The sequence below is a fragment of the Nuphar pumila genome, chromosome 14 (genome assembly GCF_984573655.1).
Source record: "Nuphar pumila chromosome 14, dmNupPumi1.hap1.1, whole genome shotgun sequence".
NCBI classification, from domain to species: domain Eukaryota; kingdom Viridiplantae; phylum Streptophyta; class Magnoliopsida; order Nymphaeales; family Nymphaeaceae; genus Nuphar; species Nuphar pumila.
The window spans coordinates 85,581,053-85,599,994 of NC_143262.1; the positions used below are offsets into that span (position 1 = coordinate 85,581,053).

At 34.5% G+C, this 18,942-nt stretch overlaps 1 protein-coding gene across 1 annotated transcript in view; it reads left to right on the forward strand.

The window, feature by feature from the left end:
* LOC149817217 (DNA polymerase delta subunit 1) overlaps positions 1-16,693 on the forward strand; it is a 67,672-nt gene extending 50,979 nt beyond the window's left edge. Inside the window, exons 15-31 of the mRNA XM_089987046.1 lie at positions 2,685-2,792; positions 5,474-5,569; positions 5,723-5,788; positions 6,460-6,516; positions 6,663-6,750; positions 6,905-6,984; positions 7,104-7,217; positions 7,660-7,774; positions 7,852-8,024; positions 8,264-8,335; positions 15,055-15,129; positions 15,222-15,311; positions 15,396-15,556; positions 16,025-16,098; positions 16,176-16,263; positions 16,343-16,475; positions 16,597-16,693. Of these exons, the coding sequence (XP_089843172.1) occupies positions 2,685-2,792; positions 5,474-5,569; positions 5,723-5,788; positions 6,460-6,516; positions 6,663-6,750; positions 6,905-6,984; positions 7,104-7,217; positions 7,660-7,774; positions 7,852-8,024; positions 8,264-8,335; positions 15,055-15,129; positions 15,222-15,311; positions 15,396-15,556; positions 16,025-16,098; positions 16,176-16,263; positions 16,343-16,430 (1,545 nt within the window). The 3' untranslated portion in view covers positions 16,431-16,475; positions 16,597-16,693. The remainder of the gene's footprint in view (positions 1-2,684; positions 2,793-5,473; positions 5,570-5,722; positions 5,789-6,459; positions 6,517-6,662; positions 6,751-6,904; positions 6,985-7,103; positions 7,218-7,659; positions 7,775-7,851; positions 8,025-8,263; positions 8,336-15,054; positions 15,130-15,221; positions 15,312-15,395; positions 15,557-16,024; positions 16,099-16,175; positions 16,264-16,342; positions 16,476-16,596) is intronic.
* The last annotated feature ends 2,249 nt before the right edge of the window (positions 16,694-18,942 follow it).

Consider the following 18,942-nt stretch of genomic DNA (forward strand, 5'->3'; position numbering starts at 1 on the left):
AAGTACCAAAGACACACACAAAGTGTGTATAAACACCTCTTGTCTACATATAATGATACTTGAAGTGAGTGTATCAACGACTAGAGAAAGAGTACAATAGCCAACCATGGGCTAAAAGTCACATACAAAAGTGTGAACAAACATCTCTTGTCTACATATAATGACACTCAAAATCAAGTATGTTCAGCGACTAGAACAAGAGTACAAAGCCAACCATGAGCTAAAACATACTCAGGTGTGACAAAACATTTCTTGTCTATATAAAATGACACTTGAAATGAGTGTATCATCGACTAGAACAAGAACACAAAAGCCAACCATGGGCCAACATCACACACAATGGTGTGAAACAACAAGCCTTGTCTACGTATAATGACAGTCAAGACAGGTGTATCAGCTACTAGATCAAGATAACAAAGCCAACAATGGGCTAAAAACACACACGGTGTGAACATTTCTTGTGTACATAAGGTGACACTTAGATAGGAGTCATAGAAGGAGGAAGTCAATTGAGGTAAGAAGACTTGTAATGACAAACATAAATGCAAATAAAATTGACAATTTTAAACATATTTCGAAACACTATGGTTTCAAAAACAATATATCCATCACGGGTATTCATAATAAAGAGCATCCATAGTAAAATCAATGGCCAAAGTGAAACCGAGTGATACCACACACTCATAGTCAGAGAACATAAAACAATCAGTTTGAGTCAAACCACATGTGACAACCAAAACTGACCTAAATCGAGGTGCCCATAACTCACCTCAACAAACATCTCTGATATAACAATAATACGACAAAAAAGGGATCAAATAACAACATGTGATGGACAACATAAGTGCCATAAAGGGCAAATAATACTCTTAAAAAGACATTCTTTCAAATATGCAATGCCATGTGAAAGAACCATTTTGGGATAATCTAAGAATCAAGTTTTAACAATGCAATTATATGCATACCAAATGATAATAGATGCAATTTTATGCAACATAAGATGTCGAATGACTACGATCTTGAATGAGAAAATAATAGATTTAGACCAATATAGCCACTCTTAATAACGGTGAAGTTTGAAAGGCTTATGAAAAACCATGAAAGTAAGTGAAGTCCACAATTGAAATTTTAAATGATGCTCAAAACCAATCTCCTTATCATCACAATGAAAACTCACAAAGAGCATATACTCACAAGAACTAAAAACACTTAAAAAGAAAAGAAAATATCTCATTAAAGTGAGAAAAAGAACCACACTTAAGAAGGAATCCTCAAACAAACTTCAAATACTTCACGAGCAAGCTCTCTCAAGAACCATAAAGGTTCAAACACAAAGCAAACACCTAAGAACCACTAGGATTCACACACAAAATACTCAAGAGCGATTCCAAATGAAAAAGTGAAGAATATATATCATACCAGTGGGACAAAACCCACACTAAAAGGATTAGTAAGTTTATAGACTTGTTGTAACCGTACGACATAAAATTGCACTAAGGCAAACTTATAGGTTTCTTAATGCATAGTAAACCTCATTATAGAAAAAGAAGAAAACCCTAAAAATAAAATTACATTGTGAAAAGACCAAAATACCTCTATTAGGTATTTTGGATAAAACAGACAAATACACTTATATATGGACACATGAATATATATATATATATATATATATATATATATATATATATATATATATATGAAACATAAAATTACATCAATATTTTAACACGTACATGTGTCTCAGAGACGAGACACAAATTTGAGCTGAAACATGGGTGCGTACATATGTATCAGAGAGAGAGAGAGAGAGAGAGAGAGAGAGAGAGAGAGAGAGAGAGAGAGAGAGAGAGAGAGAGAGAGAGAGAGAGAGAGAGAGAGAGAGAGAGAGAGAGAGGATTGTGCTGCCCCGTTAGGACCCTCCAAAAATCATAGTTTTAGATGTTCTAGGCTAGATCTGAACCATTAGATGTGTTTATCAATTCCTATTTGTTAAGAAGCAAACTTTGTTTCAAATGGATATGATGTTAAAATGTGAAAATTTTAATCACATTTTAGTACAATATCAACCATTGATTTTTTACCTCTTTAAAATACACATCTGAGCATAATGATGCTTAATCAAAAACATATTTTCTATTGAATAAACAATGATAAACACATCTAATGGTTCAAATGTATCGTAAAACATCCAAAACTATGATTTTTGGAGGGTCTTAATGGTGGCCTGCTGAAAAAGGGGACATCACAATCGCTATTCTCGTGTATATATATTAATCAACAATTATGAAGAAAAAATTATCTCAATTTTGAAAGTTCAAAAAAATTGCATTTTCTTAGAGAGAGAGAGATCTTGTCAGTTAGCACTTTTTAAATTTTCATGTCATATTTATTTATTATTTAAACTAAAAATGGGTGAGCTTAGTGTTCAAAGGGTGTTGCCACCTGTCCATTTCCTTACCAGATTGGTCCCAGTGTTGACTCTCTCGTACTGTGTTTTGGGTTGGACATATTGTGTGCACTTGTGTCAGGCAGGACAGACACCCAAATGGGTGTATCCCTGTGGCATAGTTAGTAACATTGTTATGTATATTTTCGTTCAGAATTGCAGTCTATAGATATATCTATTTTCTTTCCAGTAGCCAATTTTCTTGTACTTATCTTGAGTTAATGTGGATGTTATGCAGGTGTTAGAGGCCAAATCGGGATTCTATGAGAAGCCAATTGCAACTTTGGACTTTGCATCATTGTATCCATCTATTATGATGGCCTATAATTTATGCTACTGCACTCTGGTGAATCTTAGTTCCAACCACTATTGTTTTTAACAAATGATGTACAATTTGTTAGGAGATCTCAAACCATGATATTATTTAATATTTGTAGCTGAAAAACATTTTTATGCATTTCGGGGCTTTCTCTTACTAATCATCTGGGTTGCATATAAAATTAAAAAGACGCCTAAAGTTTTGGCAGTAATAAAAAGCCCACCTAAGTTTTGGATATTGTCAAAAGCGCACCTAAAGTTGGGTTCAGTTAATGGAAAATAAATGTCTGTCAATTTATCTTGGGTTACAATCAAACCAAGTTGAGTAAATAGGTTAAATTTAAAGAATAACCCTCAAGATACTCTTTCTTTGTTTGAACACCATTCTCTTCTGCTCACCATTCACTCTTTCCCACCCACCCAACCTTCGTTAATCTCTTTCTCTCTCTCTCTCTCAATGCTGTTGAAGTCAAAATCATCTTCACTTAATCTCCCCAAAGAGAGGAATTCTTGACCTCCCTTCTTCAAGAAACCAAGCTTCTGAAAATTCTCCAAGAGCAGACTGAAAACCCATCATGTGATCACAATCTTCTTCCTCCAAAGATGCCCAACTCGGAATTCCCTTGAAACCTATTCAACATGTACTCAGTTTGCTTCTTTAAAAAACAGAAGAGAAAAGCAGGTATCCAATTGGGGAAACTTCAAAACATCTAAATTTGTTGAGAAAGAAACTCATTGTGAAAGACAAGATAGCTCCAATTTTCTTAGTCATAAGATTCCTTTATATAATGGCAAAAAAGAATCTTGATGTGAATATCAGGGGTGATGGTGATAATTATTGTGCAGAAATAGGTTGAAACTGATAAATTGAAATATGATGTTGAATCGAGCAGGCCTACATTGTTCTGCTAATTTCCAGGGCAAAATTGGGAACCTCCAATGAAAGTGTGAAGACCCCATAAAAAAACGGTGAAGATGCTGGTTGGATTGTTACCACTAACACCATTGTTATTTTGTTTGAGGGTAGAATGGTAATTAACATGCACAATTTAGCGGCAATCTTGACGGCAGGAAACCATGAACCTTTTGAATTAATCATGGAAATTGCTAGGTGCATTTTTAACAATATTTAGAACATAGGTGTGTTTTTTATTATTCCCAAAACATTAGGTGTGTTTTAAAATTTCCCTAAAATTAAACAATATTCTGGTATTGATCATATTTTTTTAAAAGTTTTCAAATGCCTAGTTTTGATATAAATTTAGATTAAAAAGCAAGGAAAAAAAGTTTGTTAGTGGTCATTGTAATCTCTTTATGCAAATGGAAACTTTAGCCCACTTTTTTTTCCTTTGTTTTTTTTTTGTTCGTTTTGCAGCTAGATAGGAATATCCCTCCTAGTTATATGAGCAATCAGCAATGCGTGGTAATCAAAAAATATTCCATGGCAGCTCAACAGAAAGGAGCTTTCCTATTCCTATCTTTCCTGGGAGAGGGGAAATACTTGAAATGTTGGCTGTCATTCTTGTCTTGTGATCCCCTTTCCATATCCTGAAACAGTTAAAAATGCATGTAGGTATTCCATGAAACTGTTGACACAGTTTCCTAGAGAACTCACTTGCATCCATTTTTTGTTTTGCATGGGTGGAGAATTGTTCACAGTAAAAGACATCTCCTTACTGGGCACGTACCCCACTCATAGAAAATGGATAAGATGCAGCCCATATTCTTTTCTATGACTAATGCTGGGTTGCCTTTCCACCAGCTTATTTTATTCATCATAAAAGGCATGCTGTTTAAGGGCAAAAAAATGGTTGTCATTTATAGTACAAGTATAGAATGACCTTGTTAGTGCATCCAATCATATACTTTTCAAGAATTCATTCAAAAAAGTTATAAGGACAACTTTATGTATATTTATTTAAGGGTTTATCTAGCATTAAACCTATTACATTAGCATCTATGTCACCTAGGTACAGGTATGGGTACCGGTACGGAGGGTACAACACGGCAATTCCAAAAAATGTGGGTATGGGGACACAACTAAATATATACTGAAAAATATATATTATATATCTAAAATATATATTTTATATCTAAAATATATATTTTGTATCTAAAATATATATTTTAGATCTAAAATATGCATTATATATCTAAAATATGTACTGAAAATATATATTATTAATTGAAAATATAATATAATATAGGACGTGGCAAATGCCGTGTCCAAGTACCAGTACCCGTGTCGACACGGGTACGGCACCCTAAGTGCCGTGTCGTGGTAACATAGATTAGCATTAATAGTGTTCAACTGATTGAAATGTTCAAAATACCCTTAAAAGTAATGGTATTTTTTAATGTATATGATTAGTTTTTGGAACCAAAATGTCACTCACTTTTCAAATTCAAATTAGTAGAATGCAGCTTGTCTCTTCTCGAAAAATGTCTTTGACATTTTGTTTTCATCTAAAATAAAAGACCCACTTTACCTCAGAAAGTAATGATGGACTTTCAATCACTTGTGAGGGTGTTCTGACTTTTGATCATTTCAATCAGTTGAATGTTGCTAGCATTAATCTAAAAGGTTTAATGTTAGATAAACCTTTTGTTAAGTACTTTTTCAATTTTGCAACAATAGATAACCTTTTCTTAATTATTAGAGCTTCCATTTACATATATTTGTTTGAGTGGCTTTCTGAATATGTGCAGGTTTTGCCTGAGGATCTTCACAAGTTAAATTTGCCACTTGAATGTGTTAATAAAACCCCATCTGGTGAAACCTTTGTGAAATCAAATATGCAGAAGGTTAGCATCTTTGAAGTTAAAACCTTTTTTTGTTTTGTTGGTCATTTCTGTAAAGCACCAGCTAATATTGTTTTAAACATTCCAATTGTTTCTTCTATTTCAGAATTATATGGTTATTCGTCAAGTGAAAATGTATATCCACTTCTTTTCCAGGGTATTCTTCCGGAGATTCTTGAAGAGCTATTAGCAGCTCGTAAAAGAGCCAAGGCAGATCTAAAGGTAATTTTTTTGTTATTTTATTATCTTTTGTTGAATAATGACCATGATCAGGTATTCACATAGATTCAGCAATATGCTTCCATACTGCATTTTGGTATTATGACTGCTAAATCACTGAATAAACCAATACGATGAGACTTTGTGGCTTCTGATATAGGGCAAAACTTAATTTCTATTTTTGCACAATTTGTTGAGGAAAGCAGGAAACAAGATGTTGCAGGACAAGTGGACCACGAGAAATAAAAAAATTATAAGCAGGAAGACACTAAGGGGGTGTTCACGTGCTGCAGAAGCAGACCCGTTTTTTGCAGGCTTCACAGGGCGCTCTCAAACATAGGAGCAGCTTTTGTTGCACAGAAAACTGCCTCATTTTACACGTCTTCTCAGTGTGATAAACAAGCTAAGGAATAAAAGCAACATTAAACATGATGGTGCATGCATTCTTAGAACATTAAATAATGTGAACATAAAATCTAAAGAACTGTAGAGTCTTATGAGAAATTAGAACAGGATACATTGAACATTGCCTTTCTCTTGTGATGTTTAGATAGTACTTTACGAGGAGCTTCTTACAGTATTTTGTTGCTAAGCTGTTAGTGCCTCTTGTTTGTAAGCCACTTTTGCTCTTTGAGTTGAGTACGATACCATCTTTTAAGATTTTCTTGTTTTAGGAAGCCAAGGATCCATTTGAGAGGGCTGTATTGGATGGTCGCCAGCTGGCCTTAAAGGTATTGCACGCTATCCTCTTCTTTTATTACTTTATAATCTTTTTCTGGTTTAAATCTATATATTACAGGACAAATTTTCTATGCTAGACACTTGACAGTCTTGCAATGCTTCAAACTGCTTAATATTTTGCAACTGGTAATTCCAGATTAGTGCAAACTCTGTGTATGGATTCACTGGAGCTACAGTTGGCCAGTTGCCTTGTCTGGAAATATCTTCTAGTGTAACCAGCTATGGTAATCAGAGAGATTAGTTTCACAGCATTTATGCACTTATTTATTTGTTAATTATGTGAAGTTTTTTTTTCTTTTCTCTCTTGTTGGCAAACTTGTGAAGATCTTCACTATTTTAATTCTTTGATCCTACAAACTAGCATTCTAAACATGCCAGGTCGTCAGATGATTGAGGAGACCAAGCGGCTAGTAGTAGAACGATTTACAACTAAAGGTTGCTATGAGCATAATGCTGAGGTACCTTTTCTTTACTTTATCTTAACTACTTTATGTGCCAGCTAAATACTACTATTTTCAGTAGTGGAGATGCATGGTCATGTGTGTTACTCGCTGAAAAATAAACCCTTTAATGTCAGGTTGTATATGGGGATACTGATTCAGTCATGGTACAGTTTGGAGTGCCGACAGTAGATGCTGCAATGAGATTAGGTAGGGAGGCAGCAGAGTATATCAGCAAAACATTCATGAAGGTAGGCAGGGCATTGACTATCAGATATTTTTCTACTTCTGGCTTCAATTGCAGTGGTCCCTATTACACATAGGGATCATGCTTAGTTGTAGGTAAAAAATTTGAAGCTGGGGAACAGAAAACTGATCCTAATCAGTGAGCACTGAGCAGTTTATACCGTTTAAAGCACTTATATTGCTGTCTCAGGGTTTGAGGGATGAGTCGTCATCTTTATAATTGTTCATATCCAATTTCTTTGAAATGTCACCAACACAGCTGTTTATCATTTGAATGATCATTTAAGCCTGTATTTTAATTGATGGGTTCCTGTGGTGGTCTAATGATGGAGCTGAGCATATTTTTTCTTGACTGCATACTATCAATTATTTTTTATTTACAAAATACCCCTAGATTAACATACTAATTGATGGATGGGCATTTTTTTGTGTTTGTTTGCTTTTTAGCCCATCAAGCTGGAATTTGAGAAAGTTTATTATCCGTATCTTCTCATTAGCAAGAAGCGATATGCTGGACTTTTGTGGACAAACCCAGAAAAATATGACAAGATGGATACAAAAGGTGGGTTGGATTAAACTTTTTAGAGATTCTAGTTTGGACCTGTATGCCTATTAATTTTCCCAAGTTGTGTGGTGCAGGCATTGAAACAGTTCGAAGGGACAACTGTCTTTTGGTAAAGAACTTGGTGACTGAGTGCCTTCAAAAAATACTAATTGATCGTGACATTCCATCTGCTGTTCAGTATGTTAAGAACACAATTGCTGATCTCCTGATGAACCGCATGGATTTGTCTCTTTTGGTGATTACAAAGGTTAGTGTAGTTTGTTAGTTTTTTTTTATATTTATACAGAGGAACCACCCCCAGGATCGGGGACCTAGCCATGCAGGCTCTGCCTGCCATATATAAATGGTATATAAGTGGAAATTTGAAGTATATGGCCACTGGTTGCTGGCCATGCTTACTATGTGCTTTACTGGTTGCTACTTCAAGAAACTTTTTTTTTTTGGATTAGGATGGTAATTTAAGAAAGCAAAACTTTTGGCTGATAGGGCTTGACAAAAACTGGCGATGATTATGCCGTGAAGGCAGCACATGTTGAACTTGCTGAGCGCATGCGCAAAGTAAGTTATCTTACTATGCCTTATGTTCTTTATAATTTTGTTTGAACTGCTTAGCAGCATCTGATTCTTTCAATCATTGATGCCTATATATTCTGTCAACACATGCCTCTTTAAGCTCCATCATTTTGAGGAAATTTTATTCAAAAACCTTTTTCAGCAATTCTTTGATATCTAAATTTTGTTAAAATGTCATGAGGCTTCTCTTCGTAAATGTATGGTGATGTAGAGAACACAGAATAGGTGGTGCTATATGGTCTGTGTTTTGATCTTTTTGTTATTCCAGCATATGCTTTCCTTTACTTGGATTATTTTAAGATAATCTATTTCCTCTCTGCCTATGAGTTCCCTGTGAGGCCTTTGCTGTGGGGTTTAGTTCATAAAAAAGATTGTTGTTTGCTTTTGTCATTAGCAAGTTGCAAGGCTATGAGATTTTTAAAATATTTGGTTTTGTAATGAAATGGTGGTCTTCTACGAAAGCACTTGAATCCACCAAAAGGAGTGTCTAAAAGACACTTCAAGCACAACCCCATAAAAGGGCATAAAAGGAAGTACATAACAATAAATGAAAAATCTTTATTAACAATCAAAATGCTTAAAAAACATTGAATACAAGTAATGGAGGGTTCACCCCTATTTATACAAGAGGAATGAAGAGGGGAGAGCTCATTTTGAGCTCTCCCAAAAAGAGTCGTTGGACTCTAGTCCAACGGCTCTTATTGTAGCCGTTGGACTAGAGTCCAACGACTATAACTCAGTCAAGTTCTAACAAGAACTTGACTAGATTATATATCTAGTTCAAATGGAACTAGATATATATAAAAAGCAAAAAATAAAATAAATACAATAAAGAAAAAAAAAATATATAATAATAATATAATATTATATATATATATATATGTAACACTTTATATTTTACATTTTAACACCCCCTCAAATTTATGGTACGATGAGCGAAATTTTGTCTAAGAGGAAGTGAAATCTGGGAGCAACAACAAGCTTGGTGAAGAAATCTGCTAATTGATACTGTCAATAGTTCCATGCAAAAATTTTTCTCTGACATAGTGACAGTCCATTTCAATATGTTTGGTGCGCTCATGAAATGTTCGGTTGTTTGCAATGTAGATCACACTCTTGAAGCTTGTGTTGCTTCAACTCACATGTCAGTTAGCAGTCGCCTAAGCCAAACAACTTCTATTATAGTGGTTGCCATGAGTCCATGACTCTATATTCAACTTCGGTGGAGGAAAGAAAGACTTCCTGCTGCTTTTTACACCTCCACGAAATTAAGGACTCACCTAAGAAAACACAAAATCCAGTTGTTGAGTACCTATTATTAGGATCACCTCCTCGGTTAGCATCAATATAGCCCATTAAATCTAATGATGATGATGAAGACAAGAAGAAGCCTCGTGAGAGAGAGGTCTTTAACTATCTAATAATACGCAAAACTGCTCCTATGTATACAAAAGTGGGAGCATGCTGAAACTGACTAGCTGTGTGTACAACATGTGCTATATCTGGCCTAGTAATGGAAAGATAGAAAAGTTCTCCGATAAGCTGTCTGTAAGGAGTGAGATCATCAAAAAATTTTCTATCATCAATTCTCATTTTAACATTGACAACTTCTGGAGTAGCCACTTTCTTATCATCCGTAATGCCAGACCTGAAAACAATATCAAAGACAAATTTAGATTGAGATATCAAATACCCACGAGGGGAATAAGCAACTTCAATCTCTAAAAAGTATCTTAATAAACCTAAGTCAGTCATTTCAAAGTGAGTTTTAAGAAGAGTTTTGATATTTGCAATTCCCTGTTTATCGCCTCTGGTGATGATCATGTCATCTACATAGAGAAGAAAAACTATAATCCCTGCATCAGAATTCTTAATAAACGAAACGAAGCAGTGTCAGTCAAACATGGTTGAAAATCAATATCAAGCATTACATGACTAAACCTATCATACAAAGTTTTTAGTGCTTGTTTAAGGCCATACCGAGATTTTTTTAGACAAAGAGCCTTACGCTTAGAAATACTAATACCAGGTCTTCCATGTATACTTCTTCAGCTAGGTTTTCATTTAGAAATGCATTTTTGACATCCATCTGATATATGAGCCATTTTCTAATAAAAGCCAAAGCAATTAAGGTTTTAACCATGGTCATATAAGCAACTGGGGTAAAGGTTTTTTCGTTATCATTGCCATATTCTTGTGCATATCCTTTGGTCACTAATCGGGCTTTGTATCTCTCAAGAGTTCCATTACTCTTGGTTTTAACTTTGTAAACCCATCGGTAACCTATAGGTTTCTTACCTAAAGGAAGAACTTGAATAGTTAGGGCAAGATAGGTAGCAGTTAGGTCAGCTTCTGCCCAAAACTCCTTTGGAACTTGGTTTGCTATTAATAATGTCCTAGTTGTTTCCATAATGTGTCAATCCATTTTGTTGCGGTGTGTATGGACAAGACCTTTGGTGTGTAATGCCATGTAAACTGAGATAATCTTTGAATTCTTTAGACATAAATTCTCCCATTGAATCCGTGCGAAAATGAAAATATCATTTTAAAGCTTGTTTTTAACCATGTTATGAAATATTTGAAAATATGAAAAAACTTCATATTTATGTTTAAGAAAATAAATTTAAGTATGCCTAGAAAAATCGTCGACGAAGATCACATAATATACAAGGCCACCTTTTGAAACAATTGGTGCAGAACCCCAAACATCCAAATGTACTAATTCAAGTGGTCTGAAAGAAACGAAGGTTCGATCATGAAATGATAATATTTTCATTTTGCCAAGAATATAATCTTTATAAGTAAAATTCTCAGAATTACAAAATTTTTCTAAACTTGAAAAATGTTGGATTTTGGCCATATGAGGGTGACAAAGTCGTTTGTGCCACAGATCTAACTCTATTTTCTGAATATTATAACAGAAAGCATTCCTAGGCAATTCCAAAAAAATCATATAATAGAGTCCTTCTCTATGGCCTTCTTCAATCATCTTTCTTGACGATCCTGTACTCAACAACCATGAGAAGAAAATGAAATATTACATCCATGATCAGATATTTGAGAGACAGACAAAAGATTTAAATTTAGTTTAGAAATATATCTAACTTCTGAAATAAAATTTTTCTTAGTTTTATGAATTTTTTCAAAATTTCGTATTCCTTTTGTTTCAAGAGAGGTTTCATTGGTTGTAAAAACTTTTGACACACTTGACTTATTTTTGAAACATTCGGATAAGCTATTGTTAGTTGGGGTTATATGAAACGAAGCATCGGAGTCAAGAAGCCACAAAAAGTTACCTGGATCGGAGAAGGACGAAACAACTGCTACAGTTGAGGCTTCAGACGAGGAGGAAGCTCCTTTCGTAAGATGTTGGAGAATCTCTATTAATTGGGCCATTGAAACTGGTGCATCTTGATCTTTGGGTTTCGATTCAATAGTCGCAACGCTCTTTTTCCGTAACTCTCTAAGTTTAGGACACTAAGGCCTATAGTGTCCTGGTTCATGACAATGATGGCAAATAACTTTTTTCTTGTCAAAGTCACCATTTTGTCTATTGAAATGAGGTGGCCTGTAAGAGCGTACATGATTACCCGGTCTAGATACAGTTAGAACGGAATCATCTTCTGGTTTTGGAGTATTATTTTTAATTCTGTGTTTCTCCATAGTCAGTTCCTCTATAGTATCAACCTCTATAGTATCGACGATAGAGGAAACTTTTCCTCGATGAAGAAGAGCCGATTTAGTCGACTCAAACTCTGGTCTCAAACAATTTACAAATTGATAAAAATGCTCCATATCAAGTTGTTTTTGACGGAACTCAATGTCTTCGGGACAATGCCATTTTGGCTCTAAAAGAGCCAATTCTTCTCAAAGTTCGGACAACTCGTTGTAATATTCTCTAATGGTTTTCTCCTTTTGAGTCATTGTTCGAACTTTGTCTTGTAAATTGCACACATGTGCAATATGTTAAGGGAATACATATTTTTGAGATATTCCCAAGCCTTATCAGCATGTTCGAACTTAGCAAGATTAGAGCATTTTTTAATGTCTAGGCCAGTGTTGTGAAAAGCGTTGAGGTGTTGCGTGGCGTTCCACCAAAAATCGAAGCGAGGCGTAAGCCTCGAGGCGCAAAGCGTACGTTTCATTTTTTTTGTTTGAAAACTTTTAAACAATTATAAAAAAAATATCTAAAAATAAAATAAATAAAGATATGCTTTATTGATGAAATAACAACCAATAAGAAATAGAAAATCTCAAATAAGTATTTAAAAATATGAGATTAACATATAAAAGTCACTAAAAACTGATTATATAATTGGAAAATATATGAGATTAACAAAAAAAAGTTAAAATATACTAAGAAACTTATTACATAACTGAAATAACTGGAAAATATATGAGATTAACCTACAAAAGTTAAAATATATGAGATTAACATATAAAAGTAACTAAAAAAATGATTACATAACTGAAAAATATATGAGATTAACCAATAAAAGAACAAATATACTAAGAAACCATTTACATAACTGGAAAATATATGAGATTAACCAACAAAAGTTAAAATATATGAGACTATTCTAAAAAATATGACATTAACATATAAAAGTAACTAAGAAACTGATTATATAACTGAAAAATATGTGAGATTAACCAACAAAAGTTGAAATATATTAAGAAACTAATTACATGACTGAAATAATTGAAAAATATACGAGATTAACCAACAAAAGTTAAAATATAGTAATATACTAAGAAACTTATTACATAACTGAAATAACTGGAAAATATATGAGATTAACCTACAAAAATCTTTTTGATTATGTCTTAGAAGTCTTGTTGTAAATTTTTTTTTGCGCCTTGAGGCGTAGAGGGCTGCGCCTCAAGGTGAGGCACGCCTTTTGCGCCTCAAGGCACGTTTTTGATAACACTGGCCTACACTATTAATTAGCCATGACATAATTTTTGCATGCCCTATTCTCCACTCTTTCCATCTCTTTTCACAAGTGGCTAACACCTTGCTTTTCTCCTATTCTGTTAGAGGAACATCTTTATCACCCTCTATCTTGGTGAGAGATAGTTTAGGTTCCGAATCGGAACCATCCACTATACCCCATAGCCCTTTTCCCTAAATATGGTTCTTCATAATCAAAGCCCACATTACATAATTAGTATCATTTAACTTCATGGGTATGATGGTGATCTTATCATTGTCATCCATCTTTTACAAGGGTGAGAGAGAAAGAGATGAGAGATGAGAGAAGAAAGAAAAAAGAAGAGATAAAAGTATGAGATAGAAAATAGATAATACAAATTTTGTTGCAAAAAATTTCTTCAATAGCCTCCTTCAAACGAATCTTCTTGAGCCAAGAACAAGGTGGTAAAACACCCTTTGCAAGTGAGGCACAAAAAATGAGGCAGAAGCTTTTCACGTTCTAAAATCTCTACGGCTCTGATATCATGTAATGAAATGGTGGTCTTCTACGAAGGCACTTGAATCTACCAAAAAGAGTGTCTAAAAGACACTTCAAGCACAACCCATAAAAGGGCATAAAAGGAAGAACACAACAATAAATGAAAAATCTTTATTAATAACCATAATGCTTAAAAAGCATTGAATACAAGTAATGGAGGGGTTCATCCCTATTTATACAAGAGGAATGAAGAGTGGAGTCGTTGGACTAGAGTCCAACGGCTATAACCCAGTCAAGTTCTAACAAGAACTTGACTAGATTATATATCTAGTTCCAAATGGAACTAGATATATATAAAAAGCAAAAAATAAATAAAATAAAATAAAGAAATATATATATATATATATATATATATATATAAATAATATAATGTAATAATATATATATATATATATATGTTACACTTTATATTTTACATTTTAACAGGTTTGACATACCATGCTCAAGATTAGTGATAGTACCTGTGCCTGAATTAAAATTAGGGTGTTATGCCTTATATGCTTATACTATTTCTTCTTGCAAATTAGCAGGGGCTTAAGTAATTTTAGATTCACTAAAAGAAGAATACATTGCAAAAGCTTGAAGCCTGTGGCTACAGGTGGAAATGTTTAATTTTGTTACTGTCCTAGGAAGTTATTCGTAGATTTGGAAACTTAGATGAACTTTTGAAATTCAAAAGTTAATGGTTTAGATTGTTGGTAGTTGTCTTGGTTATTCAATTAAAAAGAAGGTGCTTTTTAGAATATGAATACACTTTTAGAAATTCCTGTTTCTTTCTTGTAATCTTATTTATATTGTTCAAATTATTGTATGTATATAGTATATACATAATACATATCCAAAATTGGAACGAATTTGTACACACTAATTTCGTTTGCTGAGTTAAATAAATATAGAAGTTCCTTTCATATTTATAGAGGCCTTTTGGTAAAACTAATGGGCTAAATACTCAGGAAAAAATATTGTTACATACATTGTTTTACCATATCCGCTGTTCTCTCTCTCTCTCTCTCATCCTGCACAACTCTTGCTTTCAAAATCTTTTGGGAAGACATTGATGTTTAATTGCTTGCATTATATTTCTTCTTCTTGGAGATTTTTACATTCTCAAGTTGCGATTTTTCATAAAGCCTATGTTTAGCTGCTCTGCAAACTTGCCTTGTCACTGTGTACCTGATAAAATGTGCTGTAACAAAATTCTTTCAATCCTAAATGTGGTTGTTATGACAGAGAGATGCTGCTACTGCACCAAATGTTGGTGACCGGGTTCCTTATGTAATTATTAAAGCTGCAAAAGGTGCTAAGGTAGGTTATATGTAATCTGACAAGTTTGAGAACTGGCTGATACATGTGAAAGTTCTAATTAATTTTAGGAGCACTGATTTGATGTTAAACAGGCCTATGAAAAATCAGAGGACCCTATATTTGTATTGGAGAATAATATTCCCATAGATCATCAGTACTATCTTGAGAACCAAATTAGTAAGGTTAATATCTCTCTCTCTCTCTCATTTATTTATTTATTTTGTTTCAAAGCTCAACGGCTGACTCATGTTTTGTGTGTCTTGCAGCCTCTTTTGAGAATATTTGAGCCAATTTTGAAAAATGCAGAAGAGGAGCTTCTCCATGGTAGTCACACCAGATCTATTTCCATTTCAACTCCTTCAAACAGTGGTATAATGAAATTTGCAAAAAAGCAACTTACCTGTATTGGCTGCAAGACTCCGATCAGGTGAGTGATTGGTTCTATTATAGTGTATATAAGTTCTGATATTATGTGTTTTCCTTTTGGCTGAAATGATGTCCTGAACACTTGGGCACTATCATTGTCTGTTTGGATTGGTGATCTAAAGTGTCTGGCATTAAAAGAGATTAGGATTTAGCAGTTTGCCTTCGGTGAATATTTTCCAATTTCTTGAAGACCAGGGTGAAGATTAAGTTAGTTAGAAGCAGTTTCCTGACATAACTTTGGTGCATGTTGACTAAATCTACATCCTTTTGCATTCTTAATATATAATGTCCTTTTTTAAAAATCAAATATGTATCTTTTTCTTAATAGATCATCTCCTTGTAATTTTTTTTGAGACTGTTTTTGATGAAATTAGATTTTTCTCATAGATGATGTGTTGGTACATTTGATTACTACCTGCACCTCTTGTACATGAGGAAGCTGATGCCTTTTTTTTTCCTGGATTGCCAGTAATGCAGAGCAAACACTTTGTATACACTGCAAGGGAAGGGAAGTTGAATTGTATAGCAAAACAGTTTCTAACGGTAGGTGGCTGTCACAGAACTATGATTCGTATTCAACTGTATTTTTATCAACTTTGGTGTTATGGCTTTCTTTGCAGTGAGGGAGTTGGAGATACAGTTTGGTAGGCTGTGGACAGAGTGTCAAAGGTGCCAAGGGTCTCTACACCAGGATGTTCTATGTACAAGGTCTCCATCATTGTTCCCTGCATCCTGTAATCATGGTGCATGTAATCATATCACTGATTATCACATCTCATTTTTGTAGTCGTGATTGTCCTATATTCTATCGGAGGAAAAAGGCACAGAAGGACTTGGCAGAGGCTGAGTTGCAATTGCATAGGTGGAAACTTTGAGAGAATTTTTTTCTTGAAAAATTAACACGTTCTCTTAGTAAGGAGGTTGGTAATAAATAAATCATTTCATGCTCTTCATAAGTGTAACTTTCATTTATTTGTAGGTGAATTATATTGCTGCTAACTAGCATATTTTCTTTTCCTATCTATTATCTTTATGAATCAGTACAAGACTGCAGATGATTATTCGCTGTAGCAGAATTTACTGTTGGCAGTGATAAAAAGGTTGGCTCCTATATATTAGTGGAGATGGATGCAAGGCTGACATACTTGGCTTCTACTCTCAGGCTAACTTCTGAAGGTGCAAATTTACATTCTCGAGGACCAGCTCAGTGTGCAGGTGCGGTTTTTGTTCCTTTAGTGCATCATTTTGTGCATCCTAAGCTCACTAAGCCTAATTTTCTTCTGATATGGTTGATCTGAATCGGTCCTATTTTTCACTCTTTATAACTACGGTCACTTTGGCTTTATATATATATATATTGATGTAACCTGAAAAGGAATGAAATGAGCTGTTTCTGAACTTTGTACTTTAGATAGCACGATGTGCTTGCCATTTTCAAATGTTCTGTGCAAATTATAAATCGTGGATCACTTGTGCTCATTCTTCTCTCTGCTGCGTCTGTGTGCGTGTGTGCACATGTGCGCTTGTGTCGTGTGTATGCATGCATTCATGCATACATATGCCCATGTGTGTGCTTGTGCACAAACGCATTTCCTATTAGAGGATGGAACATTGCTAAGAATGTCGAAATTTATGATTCCGATTATATTAAAATGAAATCAGGTTTATGGGAGTTCCATCCAAGTACAATCAGAATCGAAATTGGATTGGCTGGGATCTAGTAAGGTAGTTCTGAACCCTGAGTTGGAAATCAATCCGGTGTATTTACTAGACATGGTTCAGTTCGGCTGCAACCTAAAGTAAGTCATTGATCAATCATGCTTGGTCTACATTCTAAACCAGCCAAGAGAGAGAAAGTTGGCCAGAGAGTTGGATAGAGGGCTCGTAGTTTTATTTGAATCATGTCGAACCTTCCCTAGTCGCCTACGTGCATTCATGCATTGCAGACTCAGGTTCATCTTGCATGGTAGCTAGCTGCCTAGGTAGTTGTCCGGTGGGTCCCACTCATTACTAAACTAAAGGTTGCATTTAGGGGTGTCAAAAGGTTGCATGGTAGTTGTCCGACCTGAGCTCCGATTAAGACCCTTGATTTTTCAATATAAAAATAAAAAAATATTATTTACCAGGTATGAACTGGGTCTGGTTTGCTTAATCCTTGTAGGGTGTTTTTCGTATAGCATACCCCATAGGAACAGGGTCTGGACCTGGTACCCGCACCTCAAAACACATCCGGATTTGGACTTACCTGGTTCCAAACCAGATCCGAACAGTTGACACCTCTAGTTGCATGTGCGGAAAATTGTGGGCAATGGATTTTTTTTTTCGTTTTTTTCCCTTCCCCTGTTATTAATATCACGCAGGCTAGGTCATCAAATAATTTAGTCACAAATCTTATCCTCGCAAAAAAATTGGTGAGGGAGGATCTTGTGATATTCTGAAAACGTAGCTTAGGAAAATTCTAGGGAAAATATCTGCATATATAAAAATATAAAGCATATATCAAACATCCAAAAATTTGACAAAATGGCGTTTTCTGGCTATAATATCGACATTTGGGAATATCATATATTGTGTCTGAATTGAAAAGTCGCCCAAAAGTTTTCTTTTCGAAGATGCTCATTCCAGCCTTTTTCTGTAGACTTCGGATCAATAATAGCTGTTGCCTTTTATTTTTGATAGACAAGCTGGGTTAGGCAGATCCCAAACAGATATCTCTTAAGCCCAATCTCTCTCTCTCTCTTGTTGATTCCTCAAGTAACTTGAGAGCTGGGATTAAAGTAATCGATTCAGACACTTTGACTGAACTTATATGATATTCTGCAGTTTATAAACTCTGAATACTCTTCTATAAAGCCAGGGCATTCCAAGTTTTTTCTAGCACGTCTAGAAACAAGAAAATGCTACTCCCATTTCACAAAAAATAAGATAAAAGTTCCCATAAGAAAAACTTCTCATGAGTAAAATTTTCTTTTTCTATGAGATTTTGTTCTTTCCAAATGTGTAACGTATTGAAAGGTTGCAAAGGCCATTTTCTTCGGGATCATAGGGGTCCATATTGTTTTCCTTTATTTTATTATCTTGAGAAATTTTCAAATACACCCCAAACTCTTTCGGATTAATTCATCTGCATACTTGCATACCAAACGTTTCAGGCTTTGCAAATGCTCACCAAAGTTTTTATTTGGGTTAATTAAATGACTCTAATCATAAACTAACATTGGGTTATTCTTGGGTTAACCTAACTCATGTTGTAAAGTTATTATTTTACCCTTGTAACTAGGAAAATAAAATTACTGAAGGGCTGTCAATGAGTGTATTTAGCAAAAAATTGTTTGCTTACAATGATACTTGAACCATTGATTACCCTAACAAAAACTACAACTCTAA